Here is an 18850-nt window from a genome sequence, read left to right on the forward strand (position 1 = left end):
GAACAGAGTTAGTTTAATGGATGGATAGATAGATAGATTTGATTTAGATAGGTATAGGTATATATAGAGATGGTAAGTATAGAGTGGGAGGAGAATTGGTTGGCTGAGAGGTTGAGATTGGTAGAGTTAGTTGGTTAACCAGATGAGAGTTACAAAAAGCGTCATAGTTTAAAAAGTTGAATTGGTATCAGAAAGCTTTTTATCAGGGTTGATAAGATCAGGGCTCTCAAGTCTCACGCATTGGGCGTGAGACACACGCATTTCAACCCGTTCACACGCTCACACGCCGCTTGAGAGCCCTGTAAGATGTTCTGGGTAGTTGAAAGAAAGTGAGATAGCCTTATCATGGTAGTCGATACAGTTAAAGATGGTTTGGCTTTGTTGGTTGGACGGGTGGATGATTGGTTGGTTGGTTAGGTTGGTTGGTTGGTTGGTTGGCTGGATTGTTGGTTGGTTGGATGGACAGATGACTGGATAGATGAAAGAGAGGATGATAGATGAGAGAAGGGAAGTAGAGAAAGTGGTGACTGGTGAAGGAAGGAAGAGAGGATGATGGTACGTGTAGTTGAAACGTAAGATAGTGTTAGAAGGTCATAGATAGATAGATAGATAGATAGATAGATAGATAGATAGATAGATAGATAGAAATCCTCAGTCAAATATCTTATGAATTCTCTTTGAACAATCATCACATAACACGACTATCAACTGAACAAGAAAACATTCATGATTCATGGTCATGGTCATGGAATGGCTTCCCACAGTGAAGGCGGTTTGCTGCCCCCTGCAGCCTGTCAGAAGGAACTGCAGGGCTAAACAGAGTGTGTGTCAGCCTTGATATTGTGGCTCTTGTAAATATCATACAGTCGAAAAACGTGACCAAGTCGGACAGAGTTAATTCCCCTCATGCAACAGGTATTCCACGGGTATTGAACAGCACTGTTCAGCTGATACAAGACATCATTGCACTGATGTGAAACAATGGTGTTAGACCACCTAAATGTGTATGTGTGTGCTGGTGCCGAATGTGTTTTGGAATTGTTTATTAAATCCAACCCTAAGCAGGATTACCTTGGTCCCGTTGCATCCTTGGATTCCGTGCGGCCCCATAGGTCCTTCATTTCCTGGGATACCCTGACAGGGATAAAGTCATCGATTTTTATTTGTAGTTTGTATTCACAAACAAGCATTTTGCAGCAACACCACCAAAAACAGTATAACAGCTGACTACATTCATCATTTGAAGTTGGCAGCTCCCTCAAAGCCCTAAGTGAATTTTTAATCCCATGTTAATACTGTATACCGCGGTTACATTTGGGGACGGTTCAACGGTGTAAAAAACGGAACCGTCAACCCTACTGTGGATACAAATAAATAGGCACACATGCCTCTACGGGTGGAACTTACCGCCTCTGGAACTCTCTCCCTCAACCACTCAGAGACTCACCCTCACTCCTCACTTTTAAATCCCACCTCAAACCTACCTGTTCTCCCATGCCTACAGCCTCCCCTACCCCTAGCCATCTCCCCCAACCCTGCCCCCCCCCCTCCCCCTGGGCACACATACAACCTCCCCTACCCCTAGCCATCTCCCCCAACCCTGCCACCCCCCCTCCCCCCCTGACATGCATACAGCCTCCCCTACCCCTAACCATCTCCCCTGTCCCTACCACCCCCCCCCTCCCCGTTCGCTAACTCTGTGTTCCATGTGCCCATGTTATCTGTTTAGCTTGTTGTTTCTGTGTTTTCCGTTTCTCCCATATTGTCAGCGTCTTTGAGCCTCGGAAAAGCGCTATATAAATTCAATGAATTATTATTATTATTAATAATAACTTACTGGCTGTCCTGGCGGTCCTGAGAATCCAGGTTTCCCAGGTAGACCCTGTCAAAAACCAAAGTTGCTGTTAGAGTAGATCCTAGCACAAAGTGTGTCTGTTGGTGTGGTTTAGCCCCGTACTATAAAGGTTAAGTATACTGTAATATATATATATATATATATATATATTGTTTGTATAGAGTGCCCTCCACAATTGTTGGCACCTAATTCACCAGCGTGTGTTGTTGTTTTAATAACCCTTTTTACACCAAAAGGTGATTTTTTTTATTTATTAATAACCCTTTTTACTCATCTTTACCTGGGGTGCCAATAGGCCATGTGGAGGCACTGTATCTATATATACCTTTAAAGTAACATTGCATAGAAATGTGCACAACAATTAATACACGCATAGCACATGCAGACAGACATACATACTCATACCCGAGAGCCTTTAGGTCCTGATAGCCCTGGAAAGCCTAGGTCTCCCTGGGATTCAAAACAGAACAGAACATGGATCAATAAATGAATGAACGAATGAACGAATCTTTATTTCGAACATGATTTAAAATAATAAATAACAAATAACTAATATGTAGAGTACAGTCCTATCAATTGTTTGAAAAGGAGTAGGAAGAAGCCTAGGCTTATCCTGTCCTACCCCTGTTTATACTTAACAATTATACTTACATTATATAATCCAATTAATTAATACATATATTTCAGTATCATCCGTTCTAATACTTTTTCATTCTTAATATTGAAACAACACAAAATAAATAAATAACAAACATCAGTATCCACAGTTTCCGGAAGATTAACAACCTTCCCTTTCCTCATTTTGGTATTAAACAAAAATCATTTCTTTAAACCTTTTTTTAAAACAAACAACAACACATCTTCAAATGTCACAACTCCTCAACCCTCATCTCTTCCATACAGCAGAGGTCTCAGTCTCATGAAGGAATGACTAGAGTGCAGGTCTCACCTTCGGGCCCAGAGACCCGGGATGACCTTCATTTCCTGGGTATCCAACCACGCCAGGCACCCCGTCATAGCCTGGGTACCCAGCCTCACCCTAGACAGAGGAGAGAGAGAGAGAGAGAGAGAGAGAGAGAGAGAGAGAGAGAGAGAGAGAGAGAGAGAGAGAGAGAGAGAGAGAGAGAGAGAGAGGGGGAGAGGGAGAGAGAGAGACAGAGAGAGACAGAGAGACAGAGGAGAGAGACAGAGAGAGACAGAGAGAGAGAGAGACAGAGAGAGACAGAGGAGAGAGAGAGAGAGAGAGGGAGAGACAGAGAGAGAGAGAGAGAGAGAACATAAACAAAATAGGCAAAATTGTAGGCAAAACAGACATTAAAATTAATTGATTGGCCATAGTTATACAATGAAGATGTGATTAACAGGGTTCCTACGTTTCAACAAGTCAAACTTAAGACCTTTTTTAGACCTTTTTGAATATAATTTTAGACCTGTACATGACACCATATGATAGCTTTTTGTCATCCTAGAGGTGAAGAAATGAGGGATTTCACTGCCATGAGAGCTTTGTTTGCCAATAATTTCTCCCGGGGGCAGCGAATTGGCATTTTTAAAAAATTCTAGCTTGATTCATTTCCTCGTAAATAGATGTGGTCGGACTGATTTCCTTGCACGACAAGCTAATCTAATTTTTAAGACCTAGCACCTCGTTTTTTAGACCTAATAACATACATTTAAGACCTTTTTGGGCCTTTTGCGCCGGATTGCTGGATTTTAGACTTCACAGCTTTTTAAGACCAGCGCGGGAACCCTGGATAAAAGCAATCTATGATACCATCCATCCACTGGTAAGTAGGAATTGAATGAGTGTCAAAATAGAACTTTCAGGAGGATATTGTTCTGTAATTCGGTTGTTAAGTCTGACGTCAAACGTGATGTTTAGCAATTTCCGGGTCCAAAACAGAAATTCCCCGCACCAGAGTACCAGTGTACTAAAGCACCAGAGTACCAGTGTACCGGTACTAAAGCGGTAGAATGACAGTTCAATCGTTTTTTTACACTCGGATCTATTCATACAACAAGGGACACAGCACATTCCAGTTTTTTCCCATATTTGTCAGCGTCTTTGAGCCTCGGAAAAGCGCTATATAAATATAATGAATTATTATTATTACTGAGGCATTTCGAAGACAGCGCCTCAGCCAACTTTGGAATCCGGAAACACGTCACGACTTAACAACCGAATACACATAGCAGTCATGCAAAACACAAACCGAGACACATTCCAGCATCTTTTTCTTTAGCTCAGCCATTCACACACAGGGGCGCAGGTCTGTGACTGTCAGATAACATTGCGTTCCCTTTGGGGAACATACCTGAGTTCATTCAGCACCTGGGTGGGCCAGCCCCTGACCCTAGAACCAAGCAACCACATGCAAAACAACCCAGCAGAGTGCTTAGGTTGTTTAGCACTGTGCCATGGTAACAGTGACCATGACCTGATGGTGTCACACTTAAAAAGTTCCCTTTTGAGACCAACAGGGGGCAGCAAAGTATTTTAGCTACCGTCACAGACAAGCTTGGGCCTAATCCTACACTAAAAAGCATCTTTAATGGAGATTTTTATTGAAAGTGTGACTGTGATTTAGTTCAGGACGAGGCTTAAACCTGTGAAACTGTCCCTAGATTGTTTTAACATGAATTGAACATGAGGCACTGACTTAAACAAAGTCTTCCGGGTGTGGATAATTATATTGATACAACTTTAGTTTAGTGAACTGTGAGTTATAAGGCCACTTAATAAGAATGGCAGTCCTATAGCTCCACTCATTGATGGGTTAGCATAGCATACTGTAACTACCAACAGAGGCCTGCAGATCCACTCAATAGGCAGGTACACTTGGAGTGAGACAGTGAGACATCTGGGTAGGTTTAAAGCTTTTTATACAACAGTTAGTTCCGACCAAGTAATTTGATTGGACAAGAGGCATTCCATGAGTGCCTACATACAGTATAACAGCACTGGGACTTTTAACTATATGTATCACTCCGCCGCACAGGTGTTCTATTGTTTGTGTTCAGGTTACTAGGCAACAGTCCAGTTGAAGTTCAGTTGCAGATTTTTTTGTTTGTTGGCGGAGCCAAAATAAATGATTAAATAAACAAACAAATCATAATCTGTTGTCGCTTATTACTGTTAACTAATAAATGGCGCTGTAGAACTGTTGTATAAAAGCAATATCACACTCGAGGTCATGCTGTTATATTGAATATCGGCCTGCGGCCTCGTACCTACGACCGAATCACAGCCGTGCTGATATTCAGTATAACACACTCCCTCTCGTGTGATATCGCTTAAATAACTGAAATGTGTTCTCAGGGTGACCAAGGTCCTCCGGGGATACCTGGACAGAAAGGTATAAAGTTGTATGCAGAAGGTCCTAAGGAGCTTAAGGTAATTAGTACATTAATATGCACCATATTCATACTTTCTCAAACCACATTATTGTCATTGTCATTACTTCAGAATTATATGTCATAGAACAGCACTCCCTCTCGTATGATATTGCTGAAGTATTTTCTTGTGCAAGGGATGACAAGTCTCTCTCTCTCTCTCTCTCTCTCTTTCTCTGCGATATGGTGAAAGTCAAGAACACAACTGTGCGCCCAGCGACACTGTCTCGCTCCAGATGTAGCTGCTGTTGAGTTGGGATCTGCATCCCTCTGCTGGCAGTTATTCAATACTGACGTGCCACGTTCTTCTACTTACTTTACTGCCTTTCACTCCATCACAGTGGCATCGAGACTTGCCTGTACAGCCGCAGTGCGCCTGGGGGGAAGAAAACATCAAGAGAAACATCAAGAAAACATCAAGAAAACATCAAGTGAAACATCAAGAGAAGAGCATCACATAATGAACTCACTCACTCTCATCAGAGTGCAACCTGTTGCTGCTGCTGAGTGTTTTTGCCTTTTATTTCAATGTGTGCTGGATGGCTGAATGTGTGTGCTTGAGAAAATCATTACATTGTACATTTTACATGTTTGGCATTTAGCAGACGCCTTATTCCAAAGCGACTTACAATCAATACATTTGAATACTAAGCAAGTGAATCATCAATCCACCAGTCGTAGCAGGAAGAGTAATCCAGCTCAGGCCCGGGGCCATTGATAGAAGGAAAAACCTTCTTCTATCACCTTTTTTTGTTTGTTTTTTGAGAAACAAAGGCAATAGAAGTTTTTAGGGACACAGTAGAGGGGAAAGCGGGAGTCTTCAGGAGACGCAGTGCTGAGGGGCAGAAGATGTCTCAGGAGGAGCAGTTAAGGTGTAACCTGAAGAGATGGGTCTTCAGTCTACGACGGAAGAAGCACACCATCGTAGCTAACCAGCGGTACAAAGAGGCCCTTTGAGGACCTAACACTATCATACCCTATATCAACACCCCTTTCACAAACACTATCTCTATGCACTATACTAAAAGCTAGTTACTTAGATATTTACAAAGATAGTTAGTTACAAATATATTGCCCCACCCCCAAATCATTTTACATGTTTAGCAATTATGTTACGATGTTTCTGTCGAACCCCGCAGTGAAGGTATCTAAGCGACGGAATGTAGCTAGCGAACAGAAGTGGGGAAAAAACGTCAGATCAGATATATAAACGGGACACATTTTGGGAATATATAGGCTATGGGTACTTTCTTGCCTGAAAACATATTAAAACTTCATAAAATGGCATGTTAACACTCGTAGAGCCAAAATGACAGCTTTTAGCCAATGAAGGCTTTAAAAATCCCTGCTGCCGGACGGTACGAAATGCATTCTGGGAGGCAGGTCTCTGTGTATAATGGAGAAGTGTTTCTGAAAATACGGTAGCCTACGCACAAGACATAAATGCGTGCCGTCCTGTACTGTCCCGGTCTGGTCAATAGAGAAGCGCCACAAGTATTTGACTGTACTTTTCTGTCCATATGTACATTGATTGGGAGTGCAAAAGTAAAAATATCAAACGATTCTTAGATGATCCTCACAAGAGTTCTCCATCCTCAAAGCCTGTCTCCCTACCCAGAAAGCCTTGCTTCAGAATGCCACCAGGACCTCAAACGTGTCAGGTCCCAGACCCTCTTATCTCTCCACATAGCTTCCTGAAGTAGGTCAGACACAACAAGAATGCAGATAATCTTATATCAAGTTTAGGGGCTTGCTTGTCTGATTCCTCCTTGTTTCTCAATGTAACAGAATCTCCCTTTGTTGACTGACTGTTGCGTGTTTCCTAATGAATGAGATTGTCTGTGTGGAGAGGAGACAGAATTATCTGAGAGATGCTCCGAGATAGACGCTCTGTCCCACAGGGGTTGTTTGGGTTACGACGGCATGCAACACTGATGATGCAAGGGGGAGAGAGAGACACCGAGACACCGAGACACCGAGACACGGTCCTCCTCTATACAGGGCTGTATCTACACATACATCCAGACGGGTCACACTCAAAAAGGTAAACAAAGTCAATGAAAGCATGTATTATTATTATTTAACTGACATTTTAGCAGACACTTTTATCCACATGACAATTGTGGGGGCTAAGTGCCTTACTTACTCAAGGGCACATTAGTGCTAATCCAGGTGGGATTTGAACTCATGACCTTCTGATCACCGGTCAAATTGACTCTATCCACTAGGCCTCCACTACCCCTTAGAAAGACAATTCTTATCTGCAAAAATTGGACGATACATATTCAGGATGGGCGTTTACTGTGTGTGTACGGTGAACATGTGTTGAGAGAGTGCTTTATGCAATTAGTGTGTAAGACTCTGAAATGAATGTATAGTTCATGAATTTGAATGTGTGTGTGTGTGTGTGTGTGTGTGTATGCAAGTGTGAGCGTGTGTGTGTGTGTGTGTGTGTGTGTGTGTGTGTGTGTGTGTGTGTGTGCGTGTGTGTGTGTGTGTGTGTGTGTGTGTGTGTACATGAAGGTGTATGTATGTTTTTCCCTCTGTATTAAAGTGAATAATAATGGTATTGTTATTGCTTTGTTGACAGTTTGTAGTACATCTCTCTATCAATGAACATCAATCAGACAAAAGGAACTCAGTTACATTGTAATACTACCACCACCACTTTGTAGCATACAGGGCATACTAATATTGTCGACAGTAGTACGGCACTTTGATTTATCCTCTTCTTCCAGTACACCTGTTTTTATTATCCATTTATGTTCTGTGTAATAAATCACATCAACCTGAATGTGCGTTTGGCATCGGGCCTTAACAGGATCAGAGTAATATGCCCACACACACCCACCCACCATCATCTCCACCCGAGCCAGCCAAAAGCAGTGCGCCAGTCAAACACAGTCAAAGTGGATAAACATACAGTAGGTATGTGGCCCTCTATAAAGATGTACAAGATAAAAAACACACCACTGTATTCTCCAGGAATACCAAGGAAGAAAAAACAAAAAAAACGTTTCAAACCCATGGCAGGACTTCAAAGCTTCGACAGATTCCAAAACAAGGAGAAATGCTGTCAGTTTTCACAGATGGGCAGCCAGCATGCAGGTGACTTCTGGTGTGTCACGTTCAGACAGACCCCCCCTTCCCTCTATAGTGGAACCCCCATGAGAGAGTTCTACACGGCACCAAAGGGTTCTCCTTACAGGGAGGATAGACCCGAGAAAACCTTTTTTGGTTTGAAGTTTTGGTTTGAAGTTTGTAGTAGCTTTCTTTCTTTGAGTTCATGTACGGTAAGTCTGTCCTCTCATTCTCTCACTGCCTCTCCTCTGTCTCACTCTCTCTCCCTCTTCCCGCAATACAGTCTCACTCTGGGAGTGGGTGTAGCCTCTGAGCCCCCTAACAGTGTCCACGTTACATTACATTACAAGTTGGCATTTAGCAGATGCCTTTATTCAAAGTGACTTACAACAAAATACATTTGCCTGAAGTAAGTGTAATAATTTACCCACCAGTCACAACAGCAAAAAGTAGACCTAATCTATGCTCGGCCCAGGGCCCATTGGCAGTCGTAGTGCTAGAAGAAGGATTTTTTTTTTCCTTTTTTCGACAGTAGAGAAAATGTAGAGAGGAAATAGATGTCTCAGGAGGGACAGTTAAGGTGTAGCTTGAAGAGATGGAGGTCTTCAGTCTACAGCAGAAGATTCTGCAGTCCTGATAGCAGTGGGAAGCTCTTCCCACGAGTGGGGTGCAAGGACAGTAAAGCCGTGATCTTAGAATTCTAAGGTTCTATCTCCGTTTAGGGCAGTTCAGAGATATTGAGCGTCAACGTTTTTACATTCCATTATGTTCTGTGAGATGGAACCGTTGTATTTTAGGAATTACTAACTCAAAAATGTCAACATTTTAAAAATAACACCACACAGGCATTAATAAACACCTAATGGATCAGATTATGTAAAAAAACAAATTCTGACAAAAATGGAGATAGAACCTTATCATTCTAACGTCACGAAGAGTCTTTGACGGTAGACCGCAACTTCCGCATCTGCGTAGAGGTGGTGGTGCCAGTCGGCCAGCAGAGGTGGAAGAGTGGAGTGAGCAGGCTGGTGTTTGGGGGGTGACCATTACTTGTAGATAGGAAGGGGGCTGTTCCCTTTGCCGCCCCGGTAGGCGAGCACCAGGGTCTTGAATCTGATGTGAGCTGCTACCGGTAGACAGTGAAGGGTGTGAAGGAGAGGGGTAACTTGGGAGAATTTGGGGGGAGGTTGAACACCAGACGGGCCAGCAGCATTCTGGATGAGCTGCAAGAGGTCTGATAGTGAGTGGACCATGAGTTGTGCCACTTCTCTGGTGAGGAATGGACAGTTCAGTATTTTGGACTTTTTGAGAAATGAACACAGGAGGGGAGGCTTACAGTGGCATCACACACAAAACATGTTCTGTCTCTCTGTCCAGCATGGCACTGTGAAATCTGCTGAATTATAATAACGCTGTAAGACCGCGGTCTACAGTGCACACATATTATGCCCATGTTGGCATGGATTCAAATCTGGCCCATGCCCTGCTGACATGCCCTCTCTCCTCCTTACTTTCCTGTCTGTCTTCACTATATCTGACCATTAAAATGGAAAAATATGAGTGGGACTGCCCCACACAGAAAAAATTACATAAAAAAAAAAAGACAATAATAATAATAATATCAGTTTTGTGGAGGGATGGAGGGATCGTGAGTACAAAACTCAGATCGGGTGGCATCGGGGCATTCATGGCAAGCTTGCATACTTGAACTGGGGCCCAAGTCATGAACCTTGATGAATAGGAAAAATATTCACAACAACACCTTGTCTTCTCCCTGTCTGGGGCGACATGCATGGTTCCGTCCGGGAACGTGTCAGGTCATGTGGGCAGACACAGTCCCCCTTATGGTGGCAGTAAGGCAGCCCTGTCCTCTCTGTGTCTATGTGGGAGCCAGTCAGCCAGCTCTCTCCTCTCTCTATCTCACACTGCTGCCCACTGAGGCCTGATCTTTCGCTAATCAAAACAGAGCAAGCTTCACTGTGTTTAGTTAGACCTAGCTGTGAACACACGCTTCCACCCCTCTAGAGTTTCCAAACAGCAATTATTATTCATTCACTGTTACGGCTCCACTACCCTCTCTCTGAGGCCAGCCAAGCAGGCCGCCATCCCCTACTGAGACAGAAGGGGGTGAGATGGTGATGATTGTCCCACTAAGGGCAGAATGATGGAATGCCTTATTGGCCCCCTGTCCGTCGTCAGAGTCAGAATAATCAGATCAGAATAAACGAAGACTAGTTTAAAGCCTTACTTACTTACAGTACATAGAGTATCCTCAAGCGTTATTATTAATAATTTAAAGCAGAAAGAGTGACGGGAGAGTGAACAGAAGAACTAAGAGGGGGGGTTGAAGGGGGTTGGGGGTTGTCTGTGGTCTGTCTGTGGTGCCGGGGAACAACTTGCCCCCCCCTCGCCCCTCCTCACCCCCTCGCCCCTACACCCCCTGACCCCCTGCTCCTCTCTCCCCCACCCACCCACCACTGACTTCCTGGCACTGGGCATGCCAGGGCTCTCTCATTCTCCTCCTGGGTGAAACCACGCGGAAGACAAACGGCTGGGGATCCGCGCTGCCCACCTAAATCCCCCGGGGGGGCGACAGTGGGGAGCTACAGGGCTTTGGGTTGAATAGGGAGGGACTCTGAAACAACAGCGAAGGGGAGACAAAGAGCTGAATAGGGAACACTAAAACAACAGGGCAGAGCTGGGATGTGGGACTATGTATGAGGGGACCAGAGCTCTGGTGGGGATGTGATATTGCAACTCTCCTAGGACGCCCGTCCCTGTCAACATCCATTTATGGCGGCTGCTAGAACTTAGAAGCTCGATATCTAAACATATACGGGTGCGACCATCACACATCACATACATGTATGTTGATGAGTCGACTACTGTACGGTGGTGCAGAAGAGGTTAATGCAAAGTAGGCGTAACCCCTACATGGCAATGTGATGGTGATACACAAGAAGATCAAAGTTTGGTCTAGGGGGGGCAATATCCAGAAACTTCTACTACGGTCACTCTGACATCAGACGAGGTGAATCCTTCATCCTCCGTGGAATGAAACATAACACTCTTCTTCTATTTCACTCTCTCTCTCAATAGTTCTGTCCATATTACTTTTTTTCACCTGGGGGGAGGACTGATAGTTTCTGCAGAATGTTATTTCCTTTTTCACATTCCATGAGTATTTCCTATGTTTTCTGCATTTCCGCTGCAGAAAATCTGGAACAAGCTTTCATATCCTTACAGTAGACGCATTTCAAACAGTATTGAAGTCTGGGTTACATTGACTTCCACTTTTGAGTGGAGTTGTACTGTTTGTGTGTAGGATGTAGGTATAAAACAGGGGTATGTATTGTGTGTATTCATTGTAGCAGTACTCTTGAGTCTATGTAGGCTACAGTGTGTACCAGTAATCAAGATGAGATGAGCATGTGTAGTAATAAGTGTAATAGTTCCGTTTTCTACAGTATTAGCTCTGTACAGACTTAAATTCATAATTTTCTACAGTATTGAGTAAGTGCAGTAGGTGTTGAAGCAACGAGTCTGCTCCTCAGAAGGGGAGGCAGTGGAGTAGATGCAGCGTTGAAAAGTAACACAGTACGTAAGCACAAGACATGATCCCTACAAAAACGTTTGTAAACGGTGCTAAGTAAAAACAGTACAAGTAAATAAAGAAAAGTGTGTCTGCAACACATGATATTAATGCTTTTCCAGTGCTTGGGAGTAATGCACACTGTCCGTATCAAGAGATCCACAGTGACAAGACTGAGCCTGTGCCCACCAGATGTCTACTTCAGATAACAACTCTGTAAAACAAATACAGACAAACACGCAGAACGGTTCTCACAACCCTCACCCCGACTCAGCCTCTCTAACAACACACACACCGACACACACACACACACACACACACACACACACACACACACACACACACCCATGTGTATAATGTCAGGTCTTTGTCTACGTAGCGCAGTATGCAGTGTGATCCTGTTTGCCTCAGGTGGTAGCGCCATAGCACTAGACACACTTAGATTGTGGATGTGATTCCTAACGGGAAACACACAATATGTAGGCAATTACTGTCCTGTAATTCACTTTGGATAAAAAGTGTCTGCTGAATGGGTAGGGATCTATTGAACAGATGATGATGATACCCCCTAGTGGTCATAAATGCATCAGCCATACTCTTGGAAGCATTACAAATAATAGTCTTAGACATGCTGTACTGTACAGTCAAGTACGTCATATTATTTGAATGGATACTATGAGGATATTATGGAGTGCTAGAGAGATTCTAGCAATAATACTTTTTTATTCTGTGTAAAGTATATTTTTGATGTTTTTAAATAGTTTAGGAGGATTTTCAATGTGTTGATCATTGATTGACAGTCAAAAATACTGTATAGTGTAGTGAGCACCATGTGTATGTGTGTACAGCCACAGGAAATAGTAGCGCCTCCACTGGTTTATAATCTACATGCTAGTAGAATGTCTCTTGACTTGACCCATTGACATTGCTGTTACCTATCAAAACTGCTATCACTTCCAACTAATGTGAACTTTAGTTGAGCCGTATAGTTTGGTAACCTCTAGAGCTACACCGAGAGGCATTATCGGTAATAATAAACAGAATGTACTGTATCTCATATGCAATATTATCCAGGCCAGCATAAACCCCTGCATGCGCTGTAAGAAAATATGCAATATGGCCTGTGACTTATTAGCAATAACACCTGTATAGGTTTGCTGCACATGTGACACATCTGCACATTTGTAAACCAAAGGAGTTTAAACTTCGGTTTAGGTGACTTGTCAAGTCATGCATGCTATAGATGCGTTTATATTTCTAGGAGGACAATTTCCTTCCCAAATACGTGCATTATTCTTATTTAAACGTCCAGTACTCTCTGTCAATCACGTACAATTCAGTAAAGACGTTGCCATACTCACATAAATTAATTTTATTTAATTAAATTATTATTATTATAAATTACTCACATCATCTGTGTTTCCAGGTGTGATGATGGCGCAGAGAAATAGACCCAGTAGAGCCCTCCGGAGCAGTGAGATAGAGAGAAAGTCCGTCATTTCATCCCCTATATACGGTATAACGGTTCCATGCAACTTTGGTGTAAAACTCCGTTTTCTTTCCAGTAGTCTTTTGTGAAGAAAAGAAAAGAAATGTTGAGAGAAGCGCAAGCCCTTCAAATGGCAAAAATGACTACCTTAGAGAAAAATAAGCGCAAATATTTCTCAGTGCGACAGGTTGATTCTCATTGATAGGTGGGTGCGTGGATCACTTATCCGTGGAATCTAGAGCGCGCGCGCTATCTCCCCCAAAACAATGCCATTGCCATTAAACAAGCCCCCTTGCACACCTGAGTCAGGTAAGTCCTTTAAAACCCTAAATATAGGCTACTAAAAACATTAGTAGTGTAACATACAAGCCTCTAAAAAAATGCATAGGCCTATGTTGGAAAAGTGAATACGGTCAAGTGCCTGGTGAAGATTGAGTAGAGTACACATTTTTTACTTAGTGGATTACCGTAGTTTATAGAGACTATGCGCCGATGTATTTGGATGTTTGCTTCTAAAATAATCGCTATATGTTGCCCTATTCTCATTAAACGCAGTTATACATAGCATACAGTATCATATACATTGTTTAAGATATCAGTTGCTATAACTGTGAAATTAACGCACATCTAATGCATTGCACATATTAGTTTGCGCTCTAAACGGGTGTTACGGTAAGTGCCGGGCGCAGTGATAAACTCGATTCTTTAGCACTTGTGTTGAGGTTCTGGTGTGTTTCTGTTAAGTTTTACAGCTTGTTGGTTCAACATTTTGTTGCTTTTTCTTATTTTCTTCCATAATATGAAGCTATAGGATATACAACGGTTTATTATATCGTTAGGTTTTATTATGCAATTATGTTGGTGTAACGGTGATGGTTTTTAATTTTAAGGAACAAGTGCACGCGAAAGAACTGTCACGGTGGGACTTGAACTTGTGCGACATTCCGTCAGCGGGGTTCAGGCGCGTTGAATGAAGTCTTGGGTAAGCCGTTTTATTGCATAGCAACAACCTATTGCTTATAATTAAAACTACTGGGCTTTGAAGATTATCTGTCTCCAGTTAGATCATTGTTTACTGTCCAGTTGTGCTATGGCTTGACCGGTATTTTCCAGGTATATTTGTAGCGTTTGAACTTAACGCACCTGCATAATCATATTCATTCATATTCGCATTATTGTCACCTACGTTTGCCTACAATAAGTTAGTGGAACTCTGCTGAAATATGCACGAATCGTGCATGCTCCAGGCTATGCCTACAAGTGTATGCATTTGATTAATTAATTGAATTAGCTACAATTAAAAAAAACAATTTTTTTATTAATGAATGTGTCAAATCAAATACCTTCTCATTCATATGACAGAAGGCGTGATTGAGACGCTCTGAAATCACTTAGAAGGAACAAAAGACGGGAAGCAATTGTAGGGAAATGTGAAGTTCAAGGGCCTGGGCTTATAGTTGAATTCCTATTTCTTTGTTTGTTTGTAGGAAATATGTTAGTAGTTACATGAGCTCACGACACCGCTTCAGTACATGTCAAGAAGGTAATAAACTACTGAAAGCAGCAATAGCTTCAATAATTTGAATTTTATTTAACTGCCACCAAGCTACTGCAAAATGTAGTTAGACTAATAGTTGAGCGACATGTAGTGGAACTACAAAACTGCGAATTGACCATGCAATTAACCATGCAATTAACAATGATTATGATGATGATGATGATGATGATGATAATGATGATGATTATGATAATGATGACGATGATGATGATGATGATGATGATGATGATGATGATGATGAACCACCAGGGAGGGAGGTAGAGAGGTAGAGAGAGAGGTAAGGTGGACAAAAAATAATAATAATGAACAACAGAGTAAAGTACTATGGAGAGAGTGATGTAAGCTAGATCATCTTTCAGAGAGTGAGAGAGAAAGAAACAAGATAAAGAGCTATATAAAAATGAAAGAGAGCGAGACAGAGAGAGAGGGATACAGAGGGAGAGGAAGAGGCAGACAGAGAGAGAAAGAGGAACGTGGGGTCACCTGTGTAGAGACATCATCATCATACCTCCACCACCACCACCAGCAGCACCAGACCCACTACTCTAGTGGGGAGTGATGTTCTGGTTGTCATTTTAGGGGCATAGGCTTGTGATTAACAAATTGTTAGGCTCAACCATTAACCATTGTGTATTTTGATTTTGTATCTTTGATAATTTTCTAGAATGGAGTTCATTCTACCTCTCGATGTGATCCATTAATCAGTGACTTCACTGATTCGATGTTTGTAATAATAAACTCTATCTTAGCTTGTACCATCAAGACTACCATGCGATGACGATCCGCTTTTAAGTCCGATATTACATGGACGATCAGTTTTTTTATGTCCAATATTAGCATCAGGCTACAGAAATGGTCATAACAATATTCTGAGTGAGTGTGTCTGACAATCTGTCTGCATTGATTGTTCCTTCACCGCCCCTCTACCCATGCGTTACTCGGTTCAGTTTGGCTTTAACTTTCCAGTAAATTAAGGAGACACATTTACAGGATATTGTAGCTTTTTAAAAACCTTTTTTCAATCAAACTTTTTTTTTTAATCTACTGGCTAAAATGTGCTGTTATATGTCGTTACCTTGTTTACAATGTGTAGACTACTCTGCCTGAAACAATACATCTGTGAATTTTGTTTCATGTTTTTCCTCAGAGAATTTCTTTAGTTACATCTTGAAACTACCAAAGTTACACCTTGAAACTACCAAAGTTACATGTCCTGAATTGATTGACGTTCAAATATAATTGACCCAGATCACTAATTGACTCATCAATGTGTCTAGGCTTGTTCTAATCCAGAATCTCTTATGGTGTGTCTGCGTCTCAGGAGAGGTCAAGAGGCGGAGTCACATTTGCGACTGTGAGCCAGTCAGAGGGAAGGAGGACGTGAGGGAGGGGCTTGTCTAGAGGTGGGGCGCGCCCAGAGAGGCGGAAATGACACTCTCTACCTGTCCTACAACCTGGATCAATCTGCATCTCTGGTGAGATTCCCCAACAACACACTAAAGCTTATTCTCTCCCAGTATCATCAATGCTCTCTTTCCTACTGTATCAGTACTGTATCAGACACAACGTGAGCTTAGGATTATAAGGTTCTATCTCAATTTTTGTCAAAATTGACTTTTTTTACATAATCTGATCCATTAGGTGTTTATTAATGCCTGTGTGGTGTTATTTTTAAAATGTTGACATTTTTGAGTTAGTAATTCATCAAATACAAAGGTTCCATCTCAAACTTTGACACTCAATATCTCTGAACTACCCTAAACGGAGATAGAACCTTATCATTCTAAGCTCACGACAAGTCAGTTATTTTCCTTCTGGGCAGTTGGGCTGCCTATACTACTTCCATAAGAACTTTATGTATGGGTAAAACATGTATAAAACAGTGGCCATTTTCCCCAACTGGTTGTCTGAAATGCATACAGTGAAACACAAACACAACATTTATGCAAGAGAGAAAGCATTTGAACTACAGTACCAGAGATACATAGAGATATATTATGTAAAGAATAAGATCTTAAACATGATGTGCAAAAATGAGTCCCAGGAATTTAATCTTCGCTTATTATTATTCTTTTCATCTCTTATGATAACAATCAACGGAAAAGCTTGCCCTCAAAAACATGTTCGTTTCTCCCCCACAGGTGGCTTGTGATGATGTTCGTTGCTGGACGGACAGTAATGGGGGTGAGCGATTGGTTTATTTCTTTGCTTGGGAAATGTCTGATACAGTAATTACGCATTACAGATAGATAGATAGATAGATAGATAGATAGATAGATAGATAGATAGATAGATAGATAGATAGATAGATAGATAGATAGATACATAGATAGATAGATAGATAGATAGATAGATAGATAGATAGATAGATAGATAGATAGATAGATAGATAGATAGATAGACAGATAGATAGATGATAGATACATAGATAGATAGGTAGATAGATAGATAGATAGATAGATAGATAGATAGATAGATAGATAGATAGATATATAGATAGATAAATAGATAGATAGATAGCATTTTAATTAATAATTTTGCCATTTAGCAGACAAAAGCGAATGACGAATTACAGGGACATTCCCCCTGGAGTAACTGAGGGCTAAGTGCCTTACTCAAGGGCACACTAGTAGGATTTGAACTCACAACCTTCTGATCACAAGTCCAACTCACTATCCACTAGACCACCACTACCCCCACTAGATAGATAGATAGATAGATAGATAGATAGACAGACAGACAGACAGACAGACAGACAGACAGACTACTCTGCCTGAAACAATACATCTGTGAATTTTGTTTCATGTTTTTCCTCAGAGAATTTCTTTAGTTATTTAATCTTGAAACTACCAAAGTTACACCTTGAAACTACCAAAGGACTTTGGGGGTTGAAGCTGCAGCCGTTATTTATTTGAGATGTAGACAAAAACAATCATTCAACCAAAATTATAATTTACAACAAACCAAATCAGTGAAACAGTCAGCTAAGAACACGCTCACATTTCACATGAAATAAAGCGGGTGCTTTACCTACAGTTGTGTAAACGTAACAGTACATATACATTATTCTGAAAATGACAGTAAATAACGATTTATAGACAGGTCGTAGAGACTGTCATTGCTGCAGTTGTCATAGAGAACAACTATCACCAGTAGATGACATGCGCAGTATTGGTGATATACTGTATATGCCTATGGGTGCGCCAGACTGATCAGGGAAAGATCTGTAGACAAATGTCACAAATAGCTCTACTACCCCCAGCACCGTGTCTCCTGAGACATCTACTACCCCCCAGCACTGTGTCTCCTGAGACACCCGCTTTTCCCCTATACTGTGTCCCCTAAGACTTCTACTGCCCCCCTTGTACTGTTTCTCTGTTTCTACGTATTGTTTTCTTTCCTTCTATCACGGAGACTGCCAATGGCCCCGGGCCTGAGCTAGATTACTCTTCCTGCTCCAACTGGTGAACTGATTATTCACTTGCTTAGTCAAATGTATTGATTGTAAGTCGCTTTGGAACAAGGCATCTGCTAAATGCCAAATATGTAAATGTAAAGCTTTACATTCTAGTATTACTGAATGAAAAGCATGCAGCAAAAAGAGCAGCCAGCACAAAAACGATCTTTGTCAATCCACCAATTTCTCCCAGAACGCTCCGTCCAAGTTATGATTATGAATTGTATTGCCAATGATTATGCCACCAGGTTTAGCTGAAACCTCACCATTGAGTGTATAAGAGCATGTTCGTACAGAAGTCATTGTACAAATGAAATACAAATGGGACAGTCAAGCAGTTTTTCGAAATCAAGCAGTTACTATGAGGTTAAAGTAGAGATTCTCATCTTTTATTGGATGGTATTTGTGTACGGTACATATTAAAT

At 41.7% G+C, this 18850-nt stretch overlaps 1 protein-coding gene across 1 annotated transcript in view; it reads left to right on the forward strand.

Annotated features, from left to right (window-relative positions):
* Window positions 1-2825: 2825 nt before the first annotated feature.
* The window catches only part of col4a4 (collagen, type IV, alpha 4), a gene marked incomplete at both ends in the record, with an annotated part of 67649 nt that continues 51624 nt past the window's right edge, over window positions 2826-18850 (forward strand). The window contains 2 exons of the mRNA XM_080549057.1: window positions 2826-2879; window positions 5175-5249. Of these exons, the coding sequence (XP_080405183.1) occupies window positions 2826-2879; window positions 5175-5249 (129 nt within the window). The remainder of the gene's footprint in view (window positions 2880-5174; window positions 5250-18850) is intronic.

The sequence above is a fragment of the Nansenia antarctica genome (genome assembly GCF_963989245.1).
Source record: "Nansenia antarctica genome assembly, chromosome: 19".
Taxonomy (NCBI): Eukaryota; Metazoa; Chordata; class Actinopteri; order Argentiniformes; family Microstomatidae; genus Nansenia; species Nansenia antarctica.